This window comes from Lactuca serriola, chromosome 8, assembly GCF_051521515.1.
Source record: "Lactuca serriola cultivar US96UC23 chromosome 8, Lser_US96UC23_V15, whole genome shotgun sequence".
NCBI classification, from domain to species: Eukaryota; Viridiplantae; Streptophyta; class Magnoliopsida; order Asterales; family Asteraceae; genus Lactuca; species Lactuca serriola.
In genome coordinates, this window is record NC_136415.1 from 159,144,584 (window position 1) to 159,167,622 (window position 23,039).

The 23,039-nt window shown below is 33.5% G+C and overlaps 2 protein-coding genes across 2 annotated transcripts; both read right to left on the bottom strand.

Moving 5' to 3' along the window:
• Nucleotides 1–3,973: 3,973 nt before the first annotated feature.
• On the bottom strand, nt 3,974–5,552 carry LOC145070995 (GDSL esterase/lipase CPRD49-like). Its single transcript, XM_079017945.1, has 6 exons — nt 5,385–5,552; nt 4,986–5,063; nt 4,773–4,913; nt 4,604–4,680; nt 4,357–4,494; nt 3,974–4,197 (listed from the first exon to the last, which is right to left on the bottom strand). Exons 1-6 carry the CDS (start codon nt 5,493–5,495, stop codon nt 4,074–4,076), a joined length of 669 nt encoding a protein of 222 aa, XP_078874071.1. The 5' UTR covers nt 5,496–5,552; the 3' UTR covers nt 3,974–4,073.
• A 695-nt stretch (nt 5,553–6,247) lies between these two features.
• Nucleotides 6,248–8,207, bottom strand: LOC145070917 (GDSL esterase/lipase CPRD49-like). Its single transcript, XM_079017873.1, has 6 exons — nt 8,051–8,207; nt 7,536–7,613; nt 7,219–7,359; nt 7,068–7,144; nt 6,833–6,970; nt 6,248–6,591 (listed from the first exon to the last, which is right to left on the bottom strand). The coding sequence occupies exons 1-6, from the start codon at nt 8,159–8,161 to the stop codon at nt 6,468–6,470; spliced, it is 669 nt and encodes a 222-aa protein (XP_078873999.1). The 5' UTR covers nt 8,162–8,207; the 3' UTR covers nt 6,248–6,467.
• Nucleotides 8,208–23,039: the final 14,832 nt, after the last annotated feature.

Here is a 23,039-nt window from a genome sequence, read left to right on the forward strand (position 1 = left end):
ATGACATCACCCCCATCCGGCATGTGTACATGTAATGAGCACTGTTCTTGATCCACGATAAAGCAACTGAAACGTCACATCCCAACGGTTACTTTGTTATTACCAATAGAATCGAACAGTGACCAAGCTTCAACATTTTCGACGGACCAAACTTTGACAGTTAAGGCTAGGCCTCATTCACTTATGGGAACAATAACTGAAATCATAAGACAGACTTCGCGAAATCTTGGTATGGGTTGGTGATACCTAAAACCTCGAGGATTTCGGTGCCGATGTCTTCCAAAAGAAAAGACAGAATCAAAATAAGAAAATTTTGGATAATGTGTTATCAAAGAAACTTTGATATAAAGGTAGTAAGATCTCGAGCAAAGATACTACTCCTTCGATATCAAGAGAGAAATCGAAGTGTTTGTGTGGTTTCCCATGAATTACTGTCGAATACTTATAGAGAAGTATCAAAAATAATTGTGTGATCAGTGTAATCAACAACAAGTAAGCTTTGAAAAAATTTAAGTAACTAAATATCGAAGTAAGTGTTCAGGCGAAAATTTAATTTCATTAGAAAAATAAAGAGTTGGATTTATTAAGAAGAAATGCCTCTAGATTAGTACATTTCATTAAGATCACGCATAAGAAATGAAAATGAGATTTTGAACATTTGAAAAGGTAAATAGAAACAGAGTCGGTGAGGCAGACGACAGAGTGGGTGATGGAGATCACCAAGATGTTTACTGAGAGATCTCTTTTCTGACCTGAGTATAAATCTTCGGTACAGGCCCAAATGTCACGATACTTGAGCATGCTAAAGACTGGGATTCGGAGTTTGTGTCTACCCAATGATATCGTACGCTCTTTGAGCTTCAGGATGCTATGTGGAGGCAAGAGATTGAGATCGAGACCCAAACGAGGGAGCAAAGAAAAGCTCCAGTTCAGTCACAACCTACAGAAAAACGTTTCAAGCCCACTGATTCACGATCAAGAGGTCATCGGGGCCACACTTTTTGTAAGTAAGAGAAGGCACATGAGGACGTATGTTGATTAGCTACTGGGTGCCACAAATATGGCAAGGAGGGACATTTTGTGAGGGATTGTCATCAGTATGATCCGTCGTTGAGTGTCAGGATTTATTATCATTATGATCAGGTGGGCCATGTGAAGGCCTAGTGTCATTTGCTTGCTGCTAGGCCGGTACAGGCACCATCCCCGACTACTTTGAGGATTACGAATGGACGATAGGGAAGTGTTGAGGCCTCGAAGGCCAGGGGTTGTGCACTTGTGCTTTCCAGCTCACAGCAGAGGAGGCCAGGGCGAGCCTAACGTAGTTACTTGTATGTTCTCATTTATTATCATGTCAAGTTATTTTATTATATGCTTATGATTGTATTTTTGCTAGGTACCTTCTTAGTGAATTCCTTGACTGCTCTTGTGCTTTTTGACTCGGGTGCGAGTCGGTCATTTATATCTCAGTCCTTCAGTAGGATTTTCAATATGACTCTCGGAGAGTTAGATTGTCTGTTGCGAGTTTCCATCGCCAACGAGCACATGGTTTCTGTATTGATCATTTTTCAGGATTATACCATGGAAATATTCGGGTGACTTACCTGGTCGATTTGATTCCCATGCTTATGGGGTATGTGTTTGTGATAGTAAGGATGGACTGGTTGAGCAGATTTGGTGTCATGATTGATTGTGAGGGATAGCGGGTGGTAGTTCTAACCCCAGGTAGGGGAGAACTAATTATTTATGGCGATTGTACCAGGGTTGGTTCGGCTTTTTTTCAGCTGTCAGGGCTCAATGGTATCTTCAGCATGGATGTTTGGGTTAGCTTGCCTATGTGATTGACACTCGGAGTGAAGGAGAGTTGTAGTTTCGGATGTGCCTTTAGTCAGAGAGTTTCCAGATGTATTCCTAGAGGATTTACTCAGTGTGCCTCTTATGAAACAAGTTGAGTTCAGGATTCATTCGGTTCTCAGTGTTTCCCTGATTGTTAAGGCGTCATATCGTTTAGCACTGTCTGAGATGCAGGAGTTGTCCTCTCAGCTCCAATAGTTATTGGGCAAGCAGTTTAACCGAGAAAGCAGTTCACCATAAGGAGCACCGATTTTGTTCATGAAGAAGAATGATGGTTCACACCGGATATACATTGATTACCGAGAGTTAAACAAGTTCACGATAAAGAACCGCTACTCACTACCATGGATTGATGATCTCTTCAATTAGCTACAAGGTGCATCTTGGTTCTCCAAGATCGATATGAGTTCATGGTATCATCAGATGGGAGTCATAGAGGATGATATGGAGAAGACAGTGTTCCGAACTCATTATGGTCATTACGAGTTCGTGGTGATGCCGTATGGGCTCATTAACGCAACGGCAGCCTTAATGGATTTGATGAATCGGGCATGCAGGCCGATGCTCTATCGTTCAGTCATTGTTTTTATTGATGATACCCTAATATCTTCAAAGACCAAGGATTAGCATGAGGAGCACCTTCGAGAGTTGCTAGGAGTTCTGAGGAGGGAGAGGTTTTATGCCAAGTTCTTAAAGTGTGAGTTTTGGTTATGGGAGGTCCAGTTCTTGGGACACCTCGTTAACCAGGACGGGATTCTAGTCGACCCGACTAAGATGGAGGTAGTTATGCAGTGGGAGGTCCCGAAGTTTCCCTCGGAGATCAAGAGTTTTCTGAGTTTGACAAGTTATTATCGGAGGTTTATTCAGGATTTTCCAAGGTTGTTGTACCTCTTACTCGTTTGACAAAGAAGAGCATGGATTTTCGTTGGGGGCCTAAGCAGCAGGCTGCGTTTGAGACCCTGAGACAGAAATTATATGAGGCTCCATTGTTGACCCTCCCGGAGGGCGTGGAGGATTTTGTTGTATATTATGATGCTTCTATCACCGATTTAGGAGTGGTACTCATGCAGAGAGGGAGAGTTATTGCATATGCTTCTCGACAGCTGAAACCACATGAGGTTCGATATCCGATGCATGATTTGGACCTGGAGAGGTAGTGTTTGCCCTCAATATTTGACAACATTATCTATATGGGATTCGATGTACCATTTACTCAGATCATAAAAGTTTAAAATACCTCATGGATCAGCCGAATCTAAACATGCGACAACATAGATGGCTTGATGTGGTCAATGATTATGATTGCGAGATTCTTTATTACTCAGGAAATGTCAATATGGTCGTCGATGCTTTGAGCCGCAAGTCGGTTAATACTCCTGCTTAGGGACACTGTTTGAGTATGATCATCGACTCCCTACTTTTGGATTTGATCAGGGAGACTCAGACCTCGTTTAATATTACTATAATGTAATGTTAATTTGTATGTCTTTGTTTAATATCATAATGATATTACTTTGTACTCTTATATGAAGTTTGAAAAGTAAAAAACGGATTAAAGGATTTGTCTTTTTTTTTCTTTTAAAATGCTCGTAGATAGGGGTGTAAGGAGGGGACCTAAAACTGAACAATATCAACATCCACCTCACATCAACCATCATTTGATTTCATTTATTTTGTATAATTTGAATATCTAATTAACTATTATCATTGGTTTTTATTAAATAAATTCACTATGTTAAGTTTTAAAAAAAATATGTTGGATAATGTTGATCTTGAGTTGATAATATTATAAGTGATTTGCATTTAGAAAAACACATACCAATAGTTTTCTAAAAATAACATTGTGCAGTTTCATCTTTATACCATAGTTTTCTAAAAATAACATTGTGCAGTTTCATCTTTATACCAATATCGGTTGAGTTAATAAATAAAAATACTAAATATCTTCTTTCAAAGCTTAACAAATAATTGTAAAAATTTCATCTCTCTTATCTTGTATATGAATTTTGGTAATTTGAAGGACCATTTTTCTCTTTTGCCTTGGGCCTCTTATCAGCTTGGACAACCCTGAAGGTCTCATAAACCATCTAAACGAGACTAACCATCTAAACGAGATCATACATAGCTATCAAGTTTAATTTTCTTAACCCATTAAGTTCATCAAGTCAAAACAATACACTCCCTCAATTCGGTTTTAAAGTAGCATATTACATACAACATGATTAAGCAAACTCCACAGGCAAAGACTCCCAATCCAAACTCGGTTTCCACTCCGCTTCCATAATAACTTTCAAAATCTCTTTTGCCACAATCTTACTACCAATCGGTGTTAAATGTATCCCATCTCTGTTATTATAATACCAGCACAATTAAAATTAATCGACCATCAAATATTTCTATTTATTAAACACTAGTACACCATAAAACATGTTATACTGTGTTTGTGTTTGACATGCATTGGACTAACACTGATACTCAGTCTGAAAGACATGGAAGGATACTCACGTAAAGCATGTTGTCAACCAATCATCTCGCTGCTTAAGTGTGGTACAAAGGTTGATAGACTTTATATTCATCTCTTTGCATAATTTTACACACGCATCTGCGTACTTTTTGCATAGTTCGTTTTTGCGACCCTTAGTACTGGTTCCATAAAAAAAAGTTGTAAATGTAAATGAGAATTAACAATTACAACGAAGATTAATATTATATGAAAAAAGAAAAAGAAAAAACTTCAGTTAGTAATAATCACCCGAAAAATTGTAGAATTTGAGACTCATTCACAGGAGGAGCAGTGAGAAAAATTATGCGTGTCTTCTCTGAAAGGCTCTGGTAAAAAACCGGTGGGTTGTATTACAAATTTAAAATCACATTTCCATATAAACAATTTTAACTAAAAAGTAAAAACCAATAAAATTTACCTTGAGATGGATAGCAATCTTTCTCATGTTTTCAACATATTCATCAAGTGGTACATGAGAACTTAGGCCATCTTGAGTAGGAAGGACTGAATCATTACCTCCAAAATAAACAATTACCAAAGATGGTTGTATAGCTTCATCCTAAAGTAGGCAAATAGGAAGAGAGTAAATTGGGGAAATATATGAATTTGGGAATAAAAATGAAGAAATTACCTTTGGAAAAACTTGATCAAGAACTTCTACAGCTTGTCTAGAGTTCCAACCAGAATATCCTCGCAAAACTATGTCTGCCTGAATAGAAATTTCAATTTGGAACTATTATTGAAGAAATCAAACAAATACACTAGTATTCTCACATTCCCCCAAACCCTATAGAGTAATATGTTCATAGTACACAAATGTGTAATTATAATCCCTTTTCCCACCAAACAACAATTAAGCGATTCTTCGTCAAAATTAACTTCTGGATAAATGATTCCACGTTGATTGAGAAATTGACAAGTGTACTGATACTTATCGTGATCAAATCAAATGCATTCAGTATCATACGAAGAGTTGAAATCAGAATCGAATGAATCCAAACAAGAACGTAAATCAGATGGAAAATCCAACCTTTCGAGCGTAAATATCTGCAAGAATCGCACCCCAACCTTCCTCGCCGAAGCTAAATTGAACGATTGAGGAGCCGAACAACACGAACTGTGGCCTTCTTGGCCCGACCATTGTTACGAGCTCTACTAACCTCTACTAACCCCAGATCATTTCCACAAGTAAACAAGTGTGCTGGGTGTATTTTTTTAATAAAACTTTGCAACTTTAACAAATTTACGTTTTTACCACCAAATTTTCTTTTAACCTTTTAGTTTGATCTTTCTTTATTTATTATCAACACTCTACACGTTTTTTAAGTGAAACATGCAACAAAACTTTTAAATTTATATTTTTTTAAGGTTTCACCGTAATAATGTTTTCTTTTTAATTTTTACATAATGTAACTTATTAATTTCATTTTTTTTTTGTGGCTGGATAATTTTTTATGATATGACATATTATGTGAGCTTCTATAAAAATAAAATTAAAAATTAAAAAAAAAAAAAAAAAAAACTGTAATTAGTGTTGCTTTAATTACAAAAATACATACATATAATTAATGCTACATCAGTTATATTTTTGAAATTAATGCAATGTATAGAATTAACCTAAAGTATACATAAAAATATAGCTTTAATCATGTAGTTTTCTAGGTTAATATCTTCTTTATGGTTTCTTTTTGAAACTGAAATTGAAAGATTAAGAATCAATTAAGTATGTTTTGTATTTTCTTATGTAGGCAACCCCAATTTTAAATTCAAATCCAAGAATCTTTCATGAATTCTCGGTCAACGAATAGTTAATGGTTCTCATTTGTCATAAATGTTGAGTCATAAATTTTGGCTTTTTGGAATGAAAATATACATGATTTTTCAATAGAAAAGTGAGGGAAATTTTTCGACATTTTATGTTTTGAGATATTATACAATCAATCGAACGGGTGGTCATGAAGTCATACCAAGGAATAAAACAAGATAACACAACAACAATATACAAATCCTTTTTCTCATACAACCTCAAACTTCATCAAACATATTGTCTGTCGGTCCTGATGACAGATTGTCAGTCCTTATGACACATTATGTGCCATCAGGACCGACATGATTACGCAAATTCCATAGGCAATGACTCCCAATCCAAACTCGGTTTCCAGTCGGCTTCCATAATAACTTTCAAAATCTCTTTTGCCACAATCTTGCTCCCATCCGGAGATAAATGTATCCCATCTCTGTAATTTATCAAAACAATCAAATCCACAATCAACCATACGTATATAATATACATTGAAACATAAAACAAGTTGTATTGTGTTTGCCTTGCATTGGACTTAAACTGATGTTACTTTGACAAATTTTACAAAAGGTTTGTGTGGGCAATTTTTTATCGCTATAAAAGGGCAAATTACATGTCGTATTTAACTCTTTTACCCATATTTTTTTTTACTTAATTAGAAATTAAAGCAGACTTACGTAAAGCAAGTTGTCAACCAATCATCTTGTTGCTTAAATGCAGTACAAAGATCAATAGCTTTGATCTTCATCTCTTGGCTTAATTTTACACAAGCATCGGCGTATTTTTTGCATTGTTCATTTTTTCGATCCTCAACACTGGTTTTAAAAAAAACATTGCAAATGTCAATGAGAATTAACAATTACAAGGAATATTCATATTATATGGAGAAAAAATTAGGTTGGTAATAATCACCCCAAAACTTGTAGAATTTGAGCCTCATTTACAGGAGGAGCAGTAAGAAATATTATGCGTGTCTTCTCTGAAAGGCTCTGGTAATGTAGAAAAGTGGTGAAAGTACATTGTGTATTAATCACATAAAATATTATTTATGGTAAAAATTTACCTTGAGATGTATAGCAATATTTCTCATGTTTTCAACATATTCATGAAGTGGTACATGAGAACTTAAGCCATTTGGATGAGGAAGGACTGAATCATTACCTCCAAAATAAACTATCACCAAAGATGGTTGTATTGCTTCATCCTAAAAGTGGGAAAAGAAATGAAATTAAAAAGATTAGCTGGAATATAGTTTAACTACATAAAATAGCAACATAGTTTCACGTATTTGTTTTTTATAGCATCATAATATCATTTCATCCAAATACAAAGAAATTTTCATTTGTCTTAATAAGTAAAAAAGAAAATTGAAGAAATTACCTTTGGAAAAACTTGATCAAGAACTTCTACAGCTTTCATGGAGTTCCAACCAGCATATCCTCGCACAAATATGTCAGCCTGTATCATTTGCAAAGTGAAAAGACATTTATGTACAAAAATCAACAAATACATTACATATTCCTTATAAAGAGTCCACTTTAGGTCCTGCAATTGAGACTCATAGAAAAATTGTAATTTGATTTCGATAAAATTGATTATAACCAAACCCTAAAAAGGGCAACTTGTTCATGGTTAACATTGATTCGGAAGTGTGTAATTACAATCCCTTTTTCCACTTACCAAGTACCAACCATTAAGCGATTCCCAAGTCGGAATTTAACTTATCGATAAGTGATTTTACGTTAATTGAGAAATCTACAAGTGTAGTGATACTTATGAATTTATGATGATTCATGATCAAAGCAAATGCATTCGGTAGCATACTGAAATTTGAACTCACTATCGAATGAATTGAAACACGAACATAAATCAAAGAATCAAAGGGGAAATTAAACCTTTCGAGCGTAAATGTCTGCGAGAATCGCTCCCCAACCTTGCTTACCAAAGCTACCTTGAACGATTGACGAACCAAATAGCACGAACTGTGGCCTTCTTGGTCCCACCATTGTTTCGAGCTCTACCAACCCCAGATCGTTTCCGCAGGTAACAAGTGGTGTGGGTTATAGTCCAATTTTGTATTTCTTAATTTTAATAATTGTCATTTTCAATTAATGATTTATGTTTTTAATTTATTATCATTAATTATTTCATGTCATAAATACTAATATTATGTCATTTTCAACTAACAATTGTTATTTTCATTAAATAATTATTAGTTTAAGAAACCAAATAACAATCATGATTAATTTGATTATCATTGTCGTTGCAAATTCCCAATTGATAACCATGATTGACTGATTTTGTTGATTATGCATATAAATTCATTTTGCTTAATGAATGCCACTAGATCATGTAATTGAAATTTACATGGGTGTTAAAAAAGACTTAAACTATGATCTAATACAACTTGTAAATTTACATGGGTGTTAAAAGAGACTTAAACTATGATCTAATACAACTTGTATAAAAAGAGTTTCATCCCGAACAAATCGAATAGGGGAGTCAAGGGGGCACATCCCGACTGATCGATCTGTGGGTGGAGTTAAGGGCCAGCACCACAAATCCTAAACAATGTCTATATTGTTGTGTAATATCTAATTTGACGTAATTCATTTTACTATTCATTAAGGTTGGTCGAAATACGCTAATAGCACACCACGGTGGAGTGAGGTGTCACCACGGTGGTCTTGTGTGTGGTGGTGCGGTGAACAGTGTCGTGTGACAAAGATACACCGCATATGTTATTCTTTTTATGTCCAACGGGTCCATCTCCAACGGCTATATTATGACCATTTTTCATTTTTTTTAAACTAACCATAATAAATATCATACCACTAAGAAACAAAATTATGAAGAAAAAAAAATCAAGTAGACTTATTTTGTATGTATTTTAACTTAATTGTCATAAGTATAAGTATGTAATGGTTTTAATTAAATTAATAAAATATTCCACTTTTATTATTTTAAATATTTATATAATCATTAAATTACATTTTATTATAATTAATTTAAAAAAAAATGAGATGTATTGAGAAGTGAGAAAAATAGCATTGATGTGAGGCAAAAAAAATGTGGGGAAGTGAGTTGATATACCCACGAGCCTAATTAAGGTAAGTATAAGTTTGTTGAAACGCCAAAAGAACCAAAAATTTATAGTAGAAACCAAAATTTTAGGGTTTTGCTTTTTGTTTAAAGAACAAAAATAATAAGTAAATTGCATTATATCTTATTACAATATTTTTATATTGTATATATAAGTTCTTTTGAGTAATTATATAAGGTCCTTCTAGTTTACATTGTATTCCATTTAGTTGTAATGTTAGTTATACATATTTAAAAACTTCAGTCTGATGACAAAGAGAGCCAGCTCATCGGGAACGACACAAGATTAGTCAAACTCAAAAGGCAAAGACTCCTGATACGAATCCAGTTTCCAGACAGCTTCCATAATAACTTTTATGATGTTTTTTTGCCACAATCTTGCTCCTAACTAGAGATAAATGCATCTCATCTCTGTAATTATCAACACATTTACATCACCATCAATTGTCCGTATTTGTATTTAATATTTAAAACAAGTTGCATTGTGTTTGACTTGCATTTGTATAGTGGTAACTATTTGTATAGGCTAAGACTCAGATCGAGATCGAGGTTAGTGAGACCAAATTTGCAAAAAGGTAGGATAATGGTAACTATTTGTATGGACAATGTTGCTATAAAAGGACAAATAGCGGGGACTAGCAATGTACCTTTCTCTCCTTTATTTAATTTTTTTACCCGTAATAGTGAGTAGCAATACAACTATAAACTTTTATTAATAATAACAATGTACTTACATTTTATCGATAATAGTGACATGCTTAAACTTCGCTAGCAATACAGGTGGCCAAGATATTTCTTTTTTACTTAATCGGAACATGACTTTGTGCAGTAAACTATATATGAATGTTTCTTTTTGACTTAACGTAGAAATAATGACTTAATACTGAAAGTCAATGAAACGAGGTTTTCCAATTAACTCCTAATTTTTCACAAATTTGCCTTTATTTATTTTTCTTTTCCATTTTCCCCGAATGTGATGTCATTTTCTCAAATATTTTTAAACATTATATATATGGACACCACTTTATATCAAATTAAAACATACTTACATAAAGCAGGTTGTCAGTCAGTCATCTCTTGTTGAATGGTGACAAAAAGATCAATAACTATAATATTCATTTCTCGACACTATTCTACACAAGCATCAATGTATATTTTGCATAGTTCATTGTTTAGATCATCGATTCTGGTTTTCTAAAAAAAACTTGTAAGATCAAATGCAAATTGATAACTTGAATAAATATTATATGAAAAAAAAAAAAAAAAAAAAAAAAAAAAAAAAAACTTAAGTTAGTAATAATCACCCTGATTTTTCTAACATTAGAGCCTCGTCATGGGAGGAGTAGTAAGAATTATTATACGTGTCATCTTTGAAAGGATCTGATAACATAACAAGTCGTAGTGTGTTTAATGTGTATTAGACTAATACAAATATCAATGGGACAAAAAATGCAATTTTTGGTCCCACCAAAAAAAGGTGGAATAAAGTGGGACAAGGAGTCTCTCTCGATCTCTCGTTTGTGAAAAAGACATAAATGCCCTTGTAGAAAGCATATCGTACTTACCACCATTTTACCAATATAGTTACCGAACTATTAGTTTTTATGATTCTTTTAATAATAGTTCAATAAAAAACAATATTTTAATGACTAAAATATTATATATATGGTAAAAAATTACCTTGAGATGGATAGCAATATTTTTCATGTTTTCAACATATTCATCAAGTGGTACATGAGAACCTAAGTCATTTGGATGAGGAAAGACTGAATCATTACCTCCAAAATAATAAAGATAGTTGTATTGCTTCGTTAAAAGTGGGAACAGAAAGGAAATTAAAAAGATTATCTGGAATATAGTTTAACTAGTTTAACGGCAAAAAATAGCAACATACTTTCATGTATTTGTTTATTATAGCATCATACTTTCATTTTTCATACATTGAAAAAAAATGGTAAAATCATATGAATTTGGTTTTTGAAAGTGCCAATTGATTAAACTGAAGAAATTACCTTTGGAAAAACTTGATCCACAACTTTAAGCGCTTGCCTCGAGTTCCAACCACCATATCCCCCGCAAGAATATGCCTACATATACATTATACGAAAAGAATCACCAACTACATCGATACTGAAGTGTGTAAATTAAGCGGTTGGCATTGATAGAAAATGTAATTACGTAAATACACCAGGCGCTATGTTCGTAGTTGTACAAAAGTGTGTAAATTAACCGATTCGAAGTAAAAATTTAACTTCTGGATAAGTGATTTAACATTAATTGAGAATTCTACAAGTGTAGTGATACTTATCAATTTATCATGATACATGATCAAATGAAATGCATTTGGTAGCATACGAAAACTCGAACTCGGTATATCGAATGTATCCAAACAAGAACAAAATTCAAAGGGGAAATCAAACCTTTCAAGCATAAATGTCTGCGAGAATCGCTCCCCAACCTTGCTTACTAAAGCTACCTTGAACAATTTATGAACCTAACGACACAAACTCTGGCCTTCTCCCACCATAGTTACAATAATATGTAGAAATAAAAGTTTATAAAAGGTACAAAAATATAATGATCATAAAAGAATAACTATATGTAAAAACATTATATATATATATATATATATATATATATATATATATATATATATATATATATATATAGGGGAGGGTTCATGCGAAAATGCAAATAATTTGCAAAAACACGATATATATATATATATATATATATATATATATATATATATATATATATATATATATATATATATATATATATGGGAGGGTTCATGCGAAAATGCAAATAATTTGCAAAAACACGAAAACAGGAAAAACCTATGATATTGTGTCACCTCAACATTATATTTTTAAACATAATTCATCCAAACTTTGAAATACATTATGATAATCAATGATAGATGAGAAATTGTTTCGTATTAGCAAAGTATGATTTTTAACATTTTTATTATGAAAACATGAATTTAAAAATGATTAAGGACGTGAAAAAAAATTAATAAAACCGTCTTTAAATCTATATTACCATAACACTATCTAATGTAAACTTACTATCTTTAATTTATTGCTAATAAATTTATTTTTTATAGCATATGTGTTTGATTTTTATAAGATAAAATCTGTTTTCGCAAGATATTTATGTTTATGCATGAAGCAACTTCTATATATATATATATATATATATATATATATATATATATATATATATACACACACACACTAGGTTAAAACCCGTGGAATCCACGGTTGTTAGTTTTAAATAGAACTAAAAATATTGATTATCTAATAAAATAAATATTACAATTATGTGGGTTGCTAAAGGAATTGGGTGAAATGGATGATACCTGTATAAGAAATGCATTTTTTTAACGGCTAGAAATCAACAGTTTTCTTGAAAACAATATTTCTAACCAGTCAAAATTAACAAATGTCTTGAAATTAGCCTGGTTACCTCTTCCATAAGGAGTCATCAACACAATTAATGGATGTATATTTGTCTTCTGATAAAGACTACCAACAGTCAGTTTTTATAATGATTTGCACTTTTAGTACAACATTTTTCATACAAATATTAAAAGCATTTCCTCCATGTTGGCATTTCTTTTCCCTTATCATGTAACATAAGAAGGATTTACATTGGGTTAGCTGCATATCTAATGAAGCTTTAACTATTGCTAGTTTCCAGATTGTCCCTTGTTATAGTCTATTCTATTTTTCTCATTCCCCCCCTGCTCTATATAAAAATCATTCAAAGAATTCAAAAAATATAGAATTTGGAAATTAGACTTTCAAACCTTATAGTCTTAATGCCCCTTCCATCAACTCCATATCCTTTAGTCAACTCACTACTTCAGTAGTAATATTTCATGAAGTATATCGACTGGCAACATGCTTGCATCCATAGGCAACAATATTAACTTTCTTTTCGCCTCAATATGAACCTGATATAACATGCACGTATAAAAATTAAAAACCACAATATAACACTTGAAAGGATTTAAATTCCATTACTTTTCTTATTTGTTAAAAGACCAAAATACTCATGTCTAAAAGAAAGATGAATTGTACAAAGAAAAATAAAGAAGTCATGTTTGCTCTCTTATTGTTGCTAATAAAACAACATTCCACTGATCTGTATGACTGTATCTAAACAAACTTCTATAAAACATAGTAGAATCATCTTAAACAAAGCAACATCATCTTAACATAACTAAATGTGTGGTCATAAAAGAAAAAAATTGTAAATAAACATACCTTGAGTTTATGAAGTACGTGCAACTTCAAGTTTCCTCTGTAGACACTCATAATTCATTTTATCAGTATCTCTAATAAACCCTTCTGTTGCCATAATTTTGCAGACTCTGAAAGTTTCAAAACAGATTCAGCCGATAATAAACTATGGCTAATCCACTTCCATCAGTATTATTGGCTATTTCACCTTTTATGAATTTGAAATTCACAAATTAAATCAAAGTGAAAATATAAAACTAAAAAAATCTAAAACCGAAATTATAATATTAATTTTTCATTACTACTGGTAGGTGTTTCAAATTACAATGCTACAACAGGAAGACATGAAAATAAGATGGATAACTAAAAAAAATAAATGAATTTACATTACAATTTTTTGCATTTGAAAGAAATATTTTAACTCAAACATAAACATAGCATAACGTTTCTTTTTCCATAATATTCATAATGAAATGGTTGTTGTCTTCAAGGAACTACAATCAAAGGAACATATCCACACGTATATCATTTATAGCAATGCATTTTTTTGACATTCTACATATAGCAGTGTACTTTGGAAATTGCTCACAATTAGTACCAAAAGCAACATGAACCGATTTTTGAAGTAAACTACCATCGTCTTAAAACAATGTTTAAATCTAATGCATTTTTTCCAAGATATCAAAATTCATAATGTTAAAAAAATAACTTTTTTGCCAACTTAGCTTTTTAGCTATTGTTTATAATATGCACCAAAGTTTGAAGTAAACTATACAATCCTCTTAAAACAATGTTTAAATCTAATAGCTACCTCTATAACTGCCCAAAGATGCCCGCTTCCCTACTGATGATTGTACATAAAGCATGCCATATACCTCTATAGTAATTTACAGTTTTCTACAAGAACACAACATAAAAAAACCATTAAAGATGCATAAATTCAATAACATACACTAATAAAACTAAATAATGCATACAAAAGATTCTTACCTGTAAGGAGAGTTCTTCATAAAACATAGAACCACTCACTATCTGATTATCGAAATAAAATCTATATTCATGTCATTTTAAGAATATTCAACCAAACCATCCTGATCTTGAAGATTTAAACAATACCACCAAATGGTGTTGACTGTAACAGAGAAAATGAGGGAACTTATAGCTTCATTTTCATTGGCTACAATATAGTTGCTCTTCTAAGAAGATGAATGGTTATAAAAAACCATGTGAGTTAACTTCAAATTCATGATCATTGAATAAGATTACTGTAATTCTACAGAAGCAAATGATCACAAGAAAAATTACTTCATGTATCTTTGTATGATCGTCTTCCGTCACAGTATATATAAAATAGTAAACATAAGGAGATCAGTAACTCATATTTACTTCTCTTGTGTTCCTAGGATGTAAGAGTCTGGGTTCAATACTAAAACACACCAGAAACTATTTTGTTCTTCCTATATATTTTTTAACTAAGCTCTCGAATATATATTAAAACCTAAAGGTGGAGAGCAATTAATGATAAAATACAATGAAAGAAATCAGTTCATGGAGCTTGCTCGTGTGAATATGCATTCAAGTGTCAATATAATCGGATGAGGTTATTTATAAATAATGAATAAGATGAGTAGAATTAAGGAGAAACTTGGCACTCCAGTGTAGTTCATTAAGCTCGGCACCATATCATTCAACCCTCCATTAATTACGGCAGCACTGATAGATTTCTAAAGAGACGTATCCCAAAACTGGTTAATTGGGGAGATAATTTTAAGTGTTCCTGGGGTTTCCGATGGAGGTAACAGAGGAGGTGGCAGGGGAGTTGTTAATCATGAGGGGCTTTAGAGAAAAAAAAATGAAAAAGCTCTGATATAGATATAGAAAGGAGAAAGAAACATGTTTGAGAAAACATGTGTCCTTGAAGCATAGTGTAAGAAGACTGTTCATTGATTTGATCTTAAGAATAGTAGACTAACATTTGATAAATATTGTTTAGGATAAAATCTAATGCGACTGAAAGAATAAAGAAGATTGAAGCTGTAAATTAGAACTTCCAAGCACCCTGACAATTTTGGCCAGCATAGTTTTCGGCAACGACAACACCACCCCTCCTAAAACCACCACCCTCATTAGCGCTGATGTGATGTTCTTGATTCCACATCTTTATTCACTCATATATGTCCCTCCATCGCAAGTAAAAGATCTAGATATGTGTAGGAAAGAGAGAAATAGAAGAGAGAGGGATTTAAAAAATGATATACAAATTTCACATCTACGATTTAAGGAGTATGAATGATTGATATACAACAGAAAAAGTAACCCTAAGTTCATTTGGAAATACAATCAGCTTCCTTAAATTGAACACATTAGACGAGCAAGCCTTATAAATTAGCGAGATTTAAGGATCACGTATAAACAACTGAGATAAGAGGGAAATCTGATTTCAAAGCATATAAGGGTATTTAAGTAAATAAACTTATTGTGAAATGAGCGGGAAAAATGTTGGAGGGTGGGATGAACAATTGACACGTGGCATATTTGTACTGTTTTATTAGGATAGAAGATAATTAGGTTCAAATGTTTTTACTATCTATTGTGTGCATGTGTGATATAAACCTGACCACACACAAAGTCAGAAACATCTTCCTTGTTTCATGGTAGGCGTGACTTTAGTTTTTCCTATGTTTGAAAATAAGCCATACATTTGGTAGAATAATAAATTTCGTTGCAGCTATCCATGACTTTTACCATGTAGTTAGGATTTTTAAGCTTATATAAGAAGCCGAATCGTAGGCTTGAAGGACAGAATATATCCCATATTGTAATTTGTCTTTCAAATATTTTATCAACAATAGCCTTTTTGGCAACATCTCCATGCACGTCCAATTTATTTAGATAACATCTGAAACCCATATTTGTTCACAAAACTTTAGCTTTCTTGCATACAAATTATTTTATAAATTCCAACAAGTGGTATCAGAGCGAGGTTAGTGTATGCAAAAATATATGCCAATAATGACAACTCTCGAAGGTGAAGGTGTTCAAAAAACCGAGAAGAACAGCAGTGTTACGTTACACTATCCGATGCTTACAAAGCTAAATTACTCGGTGTGGGCTATAAAGATGCGTGTGAATCTGCAAGCACAAGGAGTGTGCGTGGGATGCAATTCAAAAAGACGACGTGGATGAACGAAAAGATCGGATGGCTCTTGCGGCTATCTATCAAGCGATTCCGGAGGACGTGCTACTTATGTTAGCTGAGAAGGACACGGCTAAAGAAGCATGGGAGACGCTGAAGATGATGCACATGCGCGCCGATCGAGTAAAGGAGGCTAAAATTCAAACCTTGAGAAGCAATTTCGAGGTTATCCGAATGAAAGACGGTGAATCGGTGGATGATTTTTTCATAAGGTTGAATACCATTGTAACCGGTATTCGATCTCTGGGCGAAAAAATAGAGGAGATTACGGTGGTGAAGAAGTTCCTTCGAGTCGTCCCATTACGATTTATGCAAATTGTAACATCTATCGAACAATTTGGTGACATAAAAAAACATGACTGTGGAAGAGGTTGTGGGTCGTTTAAAAACCCATGAAGAGAGGCTTCGGGGTTATGGTGATCAAGGAGAATGACCTTCCTTGTTGCTTACTCATGCCGAGTGGGCAACACGATCCAAGAAGACCGACGAGGGGAGCTCGTCAAACACCTCAAAGGAGAGAGGTGGTCATGGTGGCCGAGGCCGAGGGAGAGGCCGAGGACGAGGTCGTGGCCGTGGATGCAATGCAAACCAAAATGACTATAAAAAAGATAAAATCAAAGTAAAATGCTTTCGGTGTGAAAAGTTTGGTCATTATGCATCAAAGTGCCCTGAAAAGAACCAAGGTGAGGAGGCCAACCTCACACAAGCCAATGAAGACCAACCCATCTTGATGATGGCAATCTCACAAGAATATGTACCCGGAAAAGTGTCGCTAAACGAGAAGATTTGTGTCAATCTTCTTGCCTCGGGGGAGAGTCGAGTGGAATCCGAGGTGTGGTATCTCGACAACGGTGCTAGCAACCATATGACGGGAGACCGCTCAAAGTTTCATGAGTTAGATGGAAATGTGACGGGTCACGTGAGATTTGGTGACGATTCTACTGTTGCTATTTTTGGAAAAGGCTCGATTCTATTCGATTGCAAAAATAGCGACCAACGACTTTTAAATGAAGTATACTACATCCCAAGTCTAAAAAGTAACATTATTAGTCTTGGTCAAATGACGGAAGAAGGAAGTCGAGTCATTATGGACGGGTCGGATTTGACGGTATACGATAGAAATAAGATTCTACTTTTAAAAGTTCAAAGATCCGCAAACCGGTTATACAAAACTCCTTTGAAAACCGGTAGACCAACATGTCATTTAGCCACGAAGGATGAGCCGGCTTGGATATGGCATTCTAGACTCGGTCATGTTAACTTTCCCGCGTTGAAGAAGTTGTCCGAAACGAATATGGAAACTAGAGTTCCAAGGATTGAACATCCGAATCAAGTATGTGAAGGGTGTGTTCTTGCAAAACAAAGTCGAATCTCTTTGCCAAACCAATCAGTTTTTCGAGCTCAAAAACCACTTCAACTTGTTCATGCGGACTTATGTGGTCCGATCACACCCACTTCTATTGGAGGAAGCAAGTATTTTCTTCTTTTAGTCAACGATTATAGTCGGTGGATGTGGGTTTATACGTTATCCGGGAAGTTTGAAGCCTTTGGTGTTTTCAAACATTTCAAGTTGATGGTCAAAAAAAGTTCGGGTTATGAATTGAAGACACTACGCACAGATCGAGGGGGAGAGTTTACGTCAAAAGAATTCTCATTATTTTGTGAAGAAAATGGAGTAAAAAGACATCTTACGACACCATATTCGCCTCAACAAAATGGTGTTGTAGAAAGGCGAAATCGTACGGTTATGGATATGGAAAGAAGTCTTCTTAAAGGAAGAAATGTACCCGGAGAGTTTTGGGGAGAAGCCGTTAGACATGCGGTTTATCTTCTAAATCGTTTACCTACAAAAGCACTCACTGACATCACGCCGTATGAAGCATGGTTTGACAAAAAACCAAACCTTGAACATTTGAAGGTTTTTGGTTGTGTTGTCTTTGCCAAAAGTGTAGGAGGTCATTTGAAGAAACTTGAAGACCGAAGAAAAAAGATGGTGTATTTCGGAGTAGAAGATGGAACTAAAGGGTGTTGATTATTTGATCCGGAGAGTCGGAAATTGCGGGTTAGTTGTGAAGTTGTTTTTAACGAAAACGAAGGATGGAATTGGTACAAAAACAAGGAAGAGGAAGAGACGACTGCTAAAACATTCACAATAATCGAGTTGGATGGTGACGAAGTCAACCCGATGAATCCGGACATCCCCGAAGTCGATCTGGAAAATCCGGACAACCCCCATGTCGAACCTGTCCAGCCCGTAACAGCCCCAAGTTCTCCTACTACATCCCCGATTTCTCCAACTTTGACCGACACGGATAGCCCTCCAAACTGGGTTGGGCCAAAAGGACTTCGTTCGCTTGCCGATATCTATAATGATTCCAAAAATGTGATCCTAGAACCTGGAGAATTGTTAATGATTGCAGCGGATCAACCCTTGAATTTTGAAGAGGCGGTTACCTATAAACCATGGAGGGAGGCCATGCAAACAGAGTTGGATGCGATCGTTAAAAACAAGACGTGGCAACTCACCGACTTGCCACCGGGTTAGAAAGTGATAGGATTAAAGTGGGTCTTTAAAGTGAAAAAAGACAATCTTGGAAATGTGGTAAAACACAAAGCTCGACTTGTCGCAAAAGGTTACGTACAAAAGCAAGGAATTGATTTTGATGAAGTTTTTGCACCGGTAGCACGACTTGACACGATAAGGCTCTTTCTTGCCTTAGCAGCTCAACATGGGTGGGTTGTCCACCATTTAGATGTCAAGTCGGCTTTCCTTAATGGTGATCTTGAAGAGGAGGTCTATGTAAGTCAACCGGAAGGATTCGTTGACAAAGTACATAGTCACAAGGTGCTAAAACTCTCAAAATCTCTTTATGGTTTACGACAAGCCCCTCGAGCATGGAACATTCGCTTGGATAAAAGCCTAAAAGGACTTGGTTTTTTGAAATGTTCACAAGACACGGCGGTGTACAAAAGGAACTCAAAAGGAAAAACTCTTTTAGTTGGTGTCTATGTTGACGATTTGATCGTTACCGGATCAAACAACGAAGACATTATCGAATTCAAGGACCAAATGAAAAAAGAATTCGAAATGAGTGACTTGGGTTTACTGTCTTACTACGTTGGAATAGAAGTGGCACAAAAGAAGTGGGGAATTTCTTTACGACAAACGGCTTACGCAAAGAAGATTTTGGATCAATTTGGGTTACTAGATTGCAACCCTGCAAGTTCACCGATAGAACCAAAGTTGAAAGTCAAGAAAGACGAAGACGGTGAAAAAATTGACCCGACCGAATATAGATGAGTAGTGGGATGTTTGAGGTACTTGACGCATACTCGACCAGATTTGTCGTACGCGGTTGGATTGCAAGTCGTTTGATGGAGCAACCCACCACTTTGCATTTCCAAGTAGCAAAACACATTTTATGATATGTCAAAGGAACCATTGATTACGGAATCAACTATGGAAAGGGTCGTGAAGTTGAAGACTTGGTTGGGTTTAGCGATAGTGATCATGGTGGTGACAAAGTTAGTGGAAAAAGCACAAGCGGGATGATTTTCTACCTAGGAAGAAATGCGGTGACATGGCAATCTCAAAAACAAAGGACTGTTGCTTTGTCAACATGCGAAGCCGAGTTCATGGCAGCCACGACAGCGGCATGTCAAGCCATTTGGCTTGGTAATCTCGTGAAGGAGCCTACAGGTGATCATGTTATGCCTATCACGTTGTATGTTGACAATAAGTCAGCAATTGAGTTGATGAAGAATCTCGTGTTTCATGGTAGAAGCAAACACATTGACATTCGCTATCACTTCATAAGAGAATGTGTCGAGGAAGGGAAAGTTGTAGTGGAACATGTCGACTCAAAGGATCAGCGAGCAGACATCTTTACAAAGGCCTTGACACAAGTGAAGCACGGCGAAATGCGAAATATGATCGGTGTGACAGATATTGAACTTAGTCCGGTTTAAGGGGGAGAATGTGATATAAACCTGACCACACACAAAGTCAGAAACATCGTCCTTGTTTCATGGCAGGCGTGACTTTAGTTTTTCCTATGTTTGAAAATAAGCCATACATTTGGTAGAATAATAAATTTGGTTGCAGCTATCCATGACTTTTACCAAGTAGTTAGGATTTTTAAGCTTATATAAGAAGCCGAATCGTAGGCTTGAAGGACAGAATATATCCCATATTGTAATTTGTCTTTCAAATATTTTATCAACAATAGCCTTTTGGCAACATCTCCATGCACGTCCATTTTATTTAGATAACATCTGAAACCCATATTTGTTCACAAAACTTTAGCTTTCTTGCATACAAATTATTTTATAAATTCCAACAGCATGTAGGATTAATTTTGGACCAATCATTTTAGTTATTTAAGAAAAAGTAGTTAATATATATTAAATGTTGAATATTTAATTAATACTCATTATATCTTCAACATGTAATATCCATTAATTACTTTCTTAAAATAACTAAAATGATTGGTCAAGAATCAATCTTACATGCACACAATAAATAGTTAGAACAAAATAAACTAAACATATATATATATATATATATATATATATATATATATATATATATATATATATATATATATATATATACATAGGATGAGGTTCAATAGAGAACCATAATTAACCAAGGAACCAATCTTTTTTTCAACTTTTAGAACATATTTTTTATCCTTTTTCCAATGATATCAAATTCGATTTTTTTTATTTTTTAACTTCAAATTCACAATGTGAATCCGGATTCACACGTTGAATCCGAAAAATATTTTTCACATTCACAATGTTAACATATGAATTTAGATATTTTTAGATTTTTTTTTTCGATAAAGAATAAGCTTTAAAAAATATTTGGTTCCTTGAAGAACCAATAATTATGGTTCTCTATTGAACTTTTCCATATATATATATATATATATATATATATATATATATATATATATATATATATATATATATATATACCCTAATAAATAAGAATGATTTTGCCACATGTCCTCTTCTTATTTATTTTGACACTTGTCATTTTCTAGATTTTTTGGATTATTTAATATCCACTTGTCATTTTTATATAATTTTTCATTTTTAGTCAAATACCACCTATTAAATGTCATCTCATATTAGTTAATTTTATTAGTATATTAATTAATGTACATAATAACTTTTTATTTTGAATTCTTCTTTCTATTAATATATTAATTAATATATAACTATATTAATGTAGATAATACCTTCCATTTGTGAATTCATATTAATTAATTTTATTAGTATAGATTATTTAAGATTAAATTACATAAATGGTCAATGTAATTTACCAAAGGTCATAAACTCAGTTGTTACTTATTTTATTATGAACATGATTCTTGTGGTTATCAAAACTTGCATGAATAGTCTTTTTTTTTGCTCACACCTTTTACTTTTGGACATTTTAATAAACCCGTGTAATACACGGGTCACACACCTAGTATATATATATAGAGTTAGGTTCAAATGTTTTCACTATTTATTGTATGCATGTATGACTGATTCTGGACCAATCATTTTAGTTATTTTAAGAAAGTAATTAATGCATATTAAATGTTGAAGATGTAATTAATATTCAATATATCTTCAACATGTAATATGTATTAATTACTTTCTTGAAATAATTAAAATGATTGGTCCAGAATCAGTCATACATGCACACAATAGATAGTGAAAACAAAATAACCTATATATATATATATATATATATATATATATATATATATATATATATATATATATATATATATATATATATATATATATATATATATATATATATATTAAGAAAGCATTTGCTTGTTGATCGGTAAGATTTTTTTATTAAGATTATCTGATTATGTATGTACAATGTCGTTTACAAAGAAGAAAAACATGCAACCATGAAATAAATATCAATTTTAGTAACAATATATACGCACGTAATTTCTTTGTAGAACACACTCCATGATTTAATCACTTTTTATTAAACACGTCACGAAATTATTTTGGTTTATTTATAATCTGCCTACCTAATAAAAGAGTAGCACATTTGCCACATGTCAACCAATTAGAGCTTCACATTAATTAAGGTTTTTCCTCATTAATTAAATTTTCACTTATTCACTCCCCATTTTACACATATCAAACATATCAACAAAAAAATTATTTATAATATCTATTGCCTAATTTATTAAATTATTAATTTTTTTTTATCACAGCTCAATAATTACCTTATAATTTAATTAAAATTATTTTTACATTTCTAATCCGTGGTGCCCACGGGTTATAAACTAGTTTAAAAGAATATAAATT

Bases quoted from the DNA above. Each gene is read 5' to 3' on its own strand.
- LOC145070917 (XM_079017873.1), bottom strand. From the start codon at position 8,161: ATGGTGGGACCAAGAAGGCCACAGTTCGTGCTATTTGGTTCGTCAATC. The intron at 7,614-8,050 runs GTTTAATTTCCC...CAAATGATACAG, and splicing joins CAGACATTTACGCTCGAAAG to GCTGACATATTTGTGCGAGG. The intron at 6,971-7,067 runs GTGATTATTACC...TTTTAAAACCAG, and splicing joins CAAATTCTACAAGTTTTGGG to TGTTGAGGATCGAAAAAATG.
- LOC145070995 (XM_079017945.1), bottom strand. From the start codon at position 5,495: ATGGTCGGGCCAAGAAGGCCACAGTTCGTGTTGTTCGGCTCCTCAATC. The intron at 4,681-4,772 runs GTAAATTTTATT...GTTTTTTACCAG, and splicing joins AGATTGCTATCCATCTCAAG to AGCCTTTCAGAGAAGACACG. The intron at 4,198-4,356 runs GTGAGTATCCTT...TTATAATAACAG, and splicing joins TGGTTGACAACATGCTTTAC to AGATGGGATACATTTAACAC.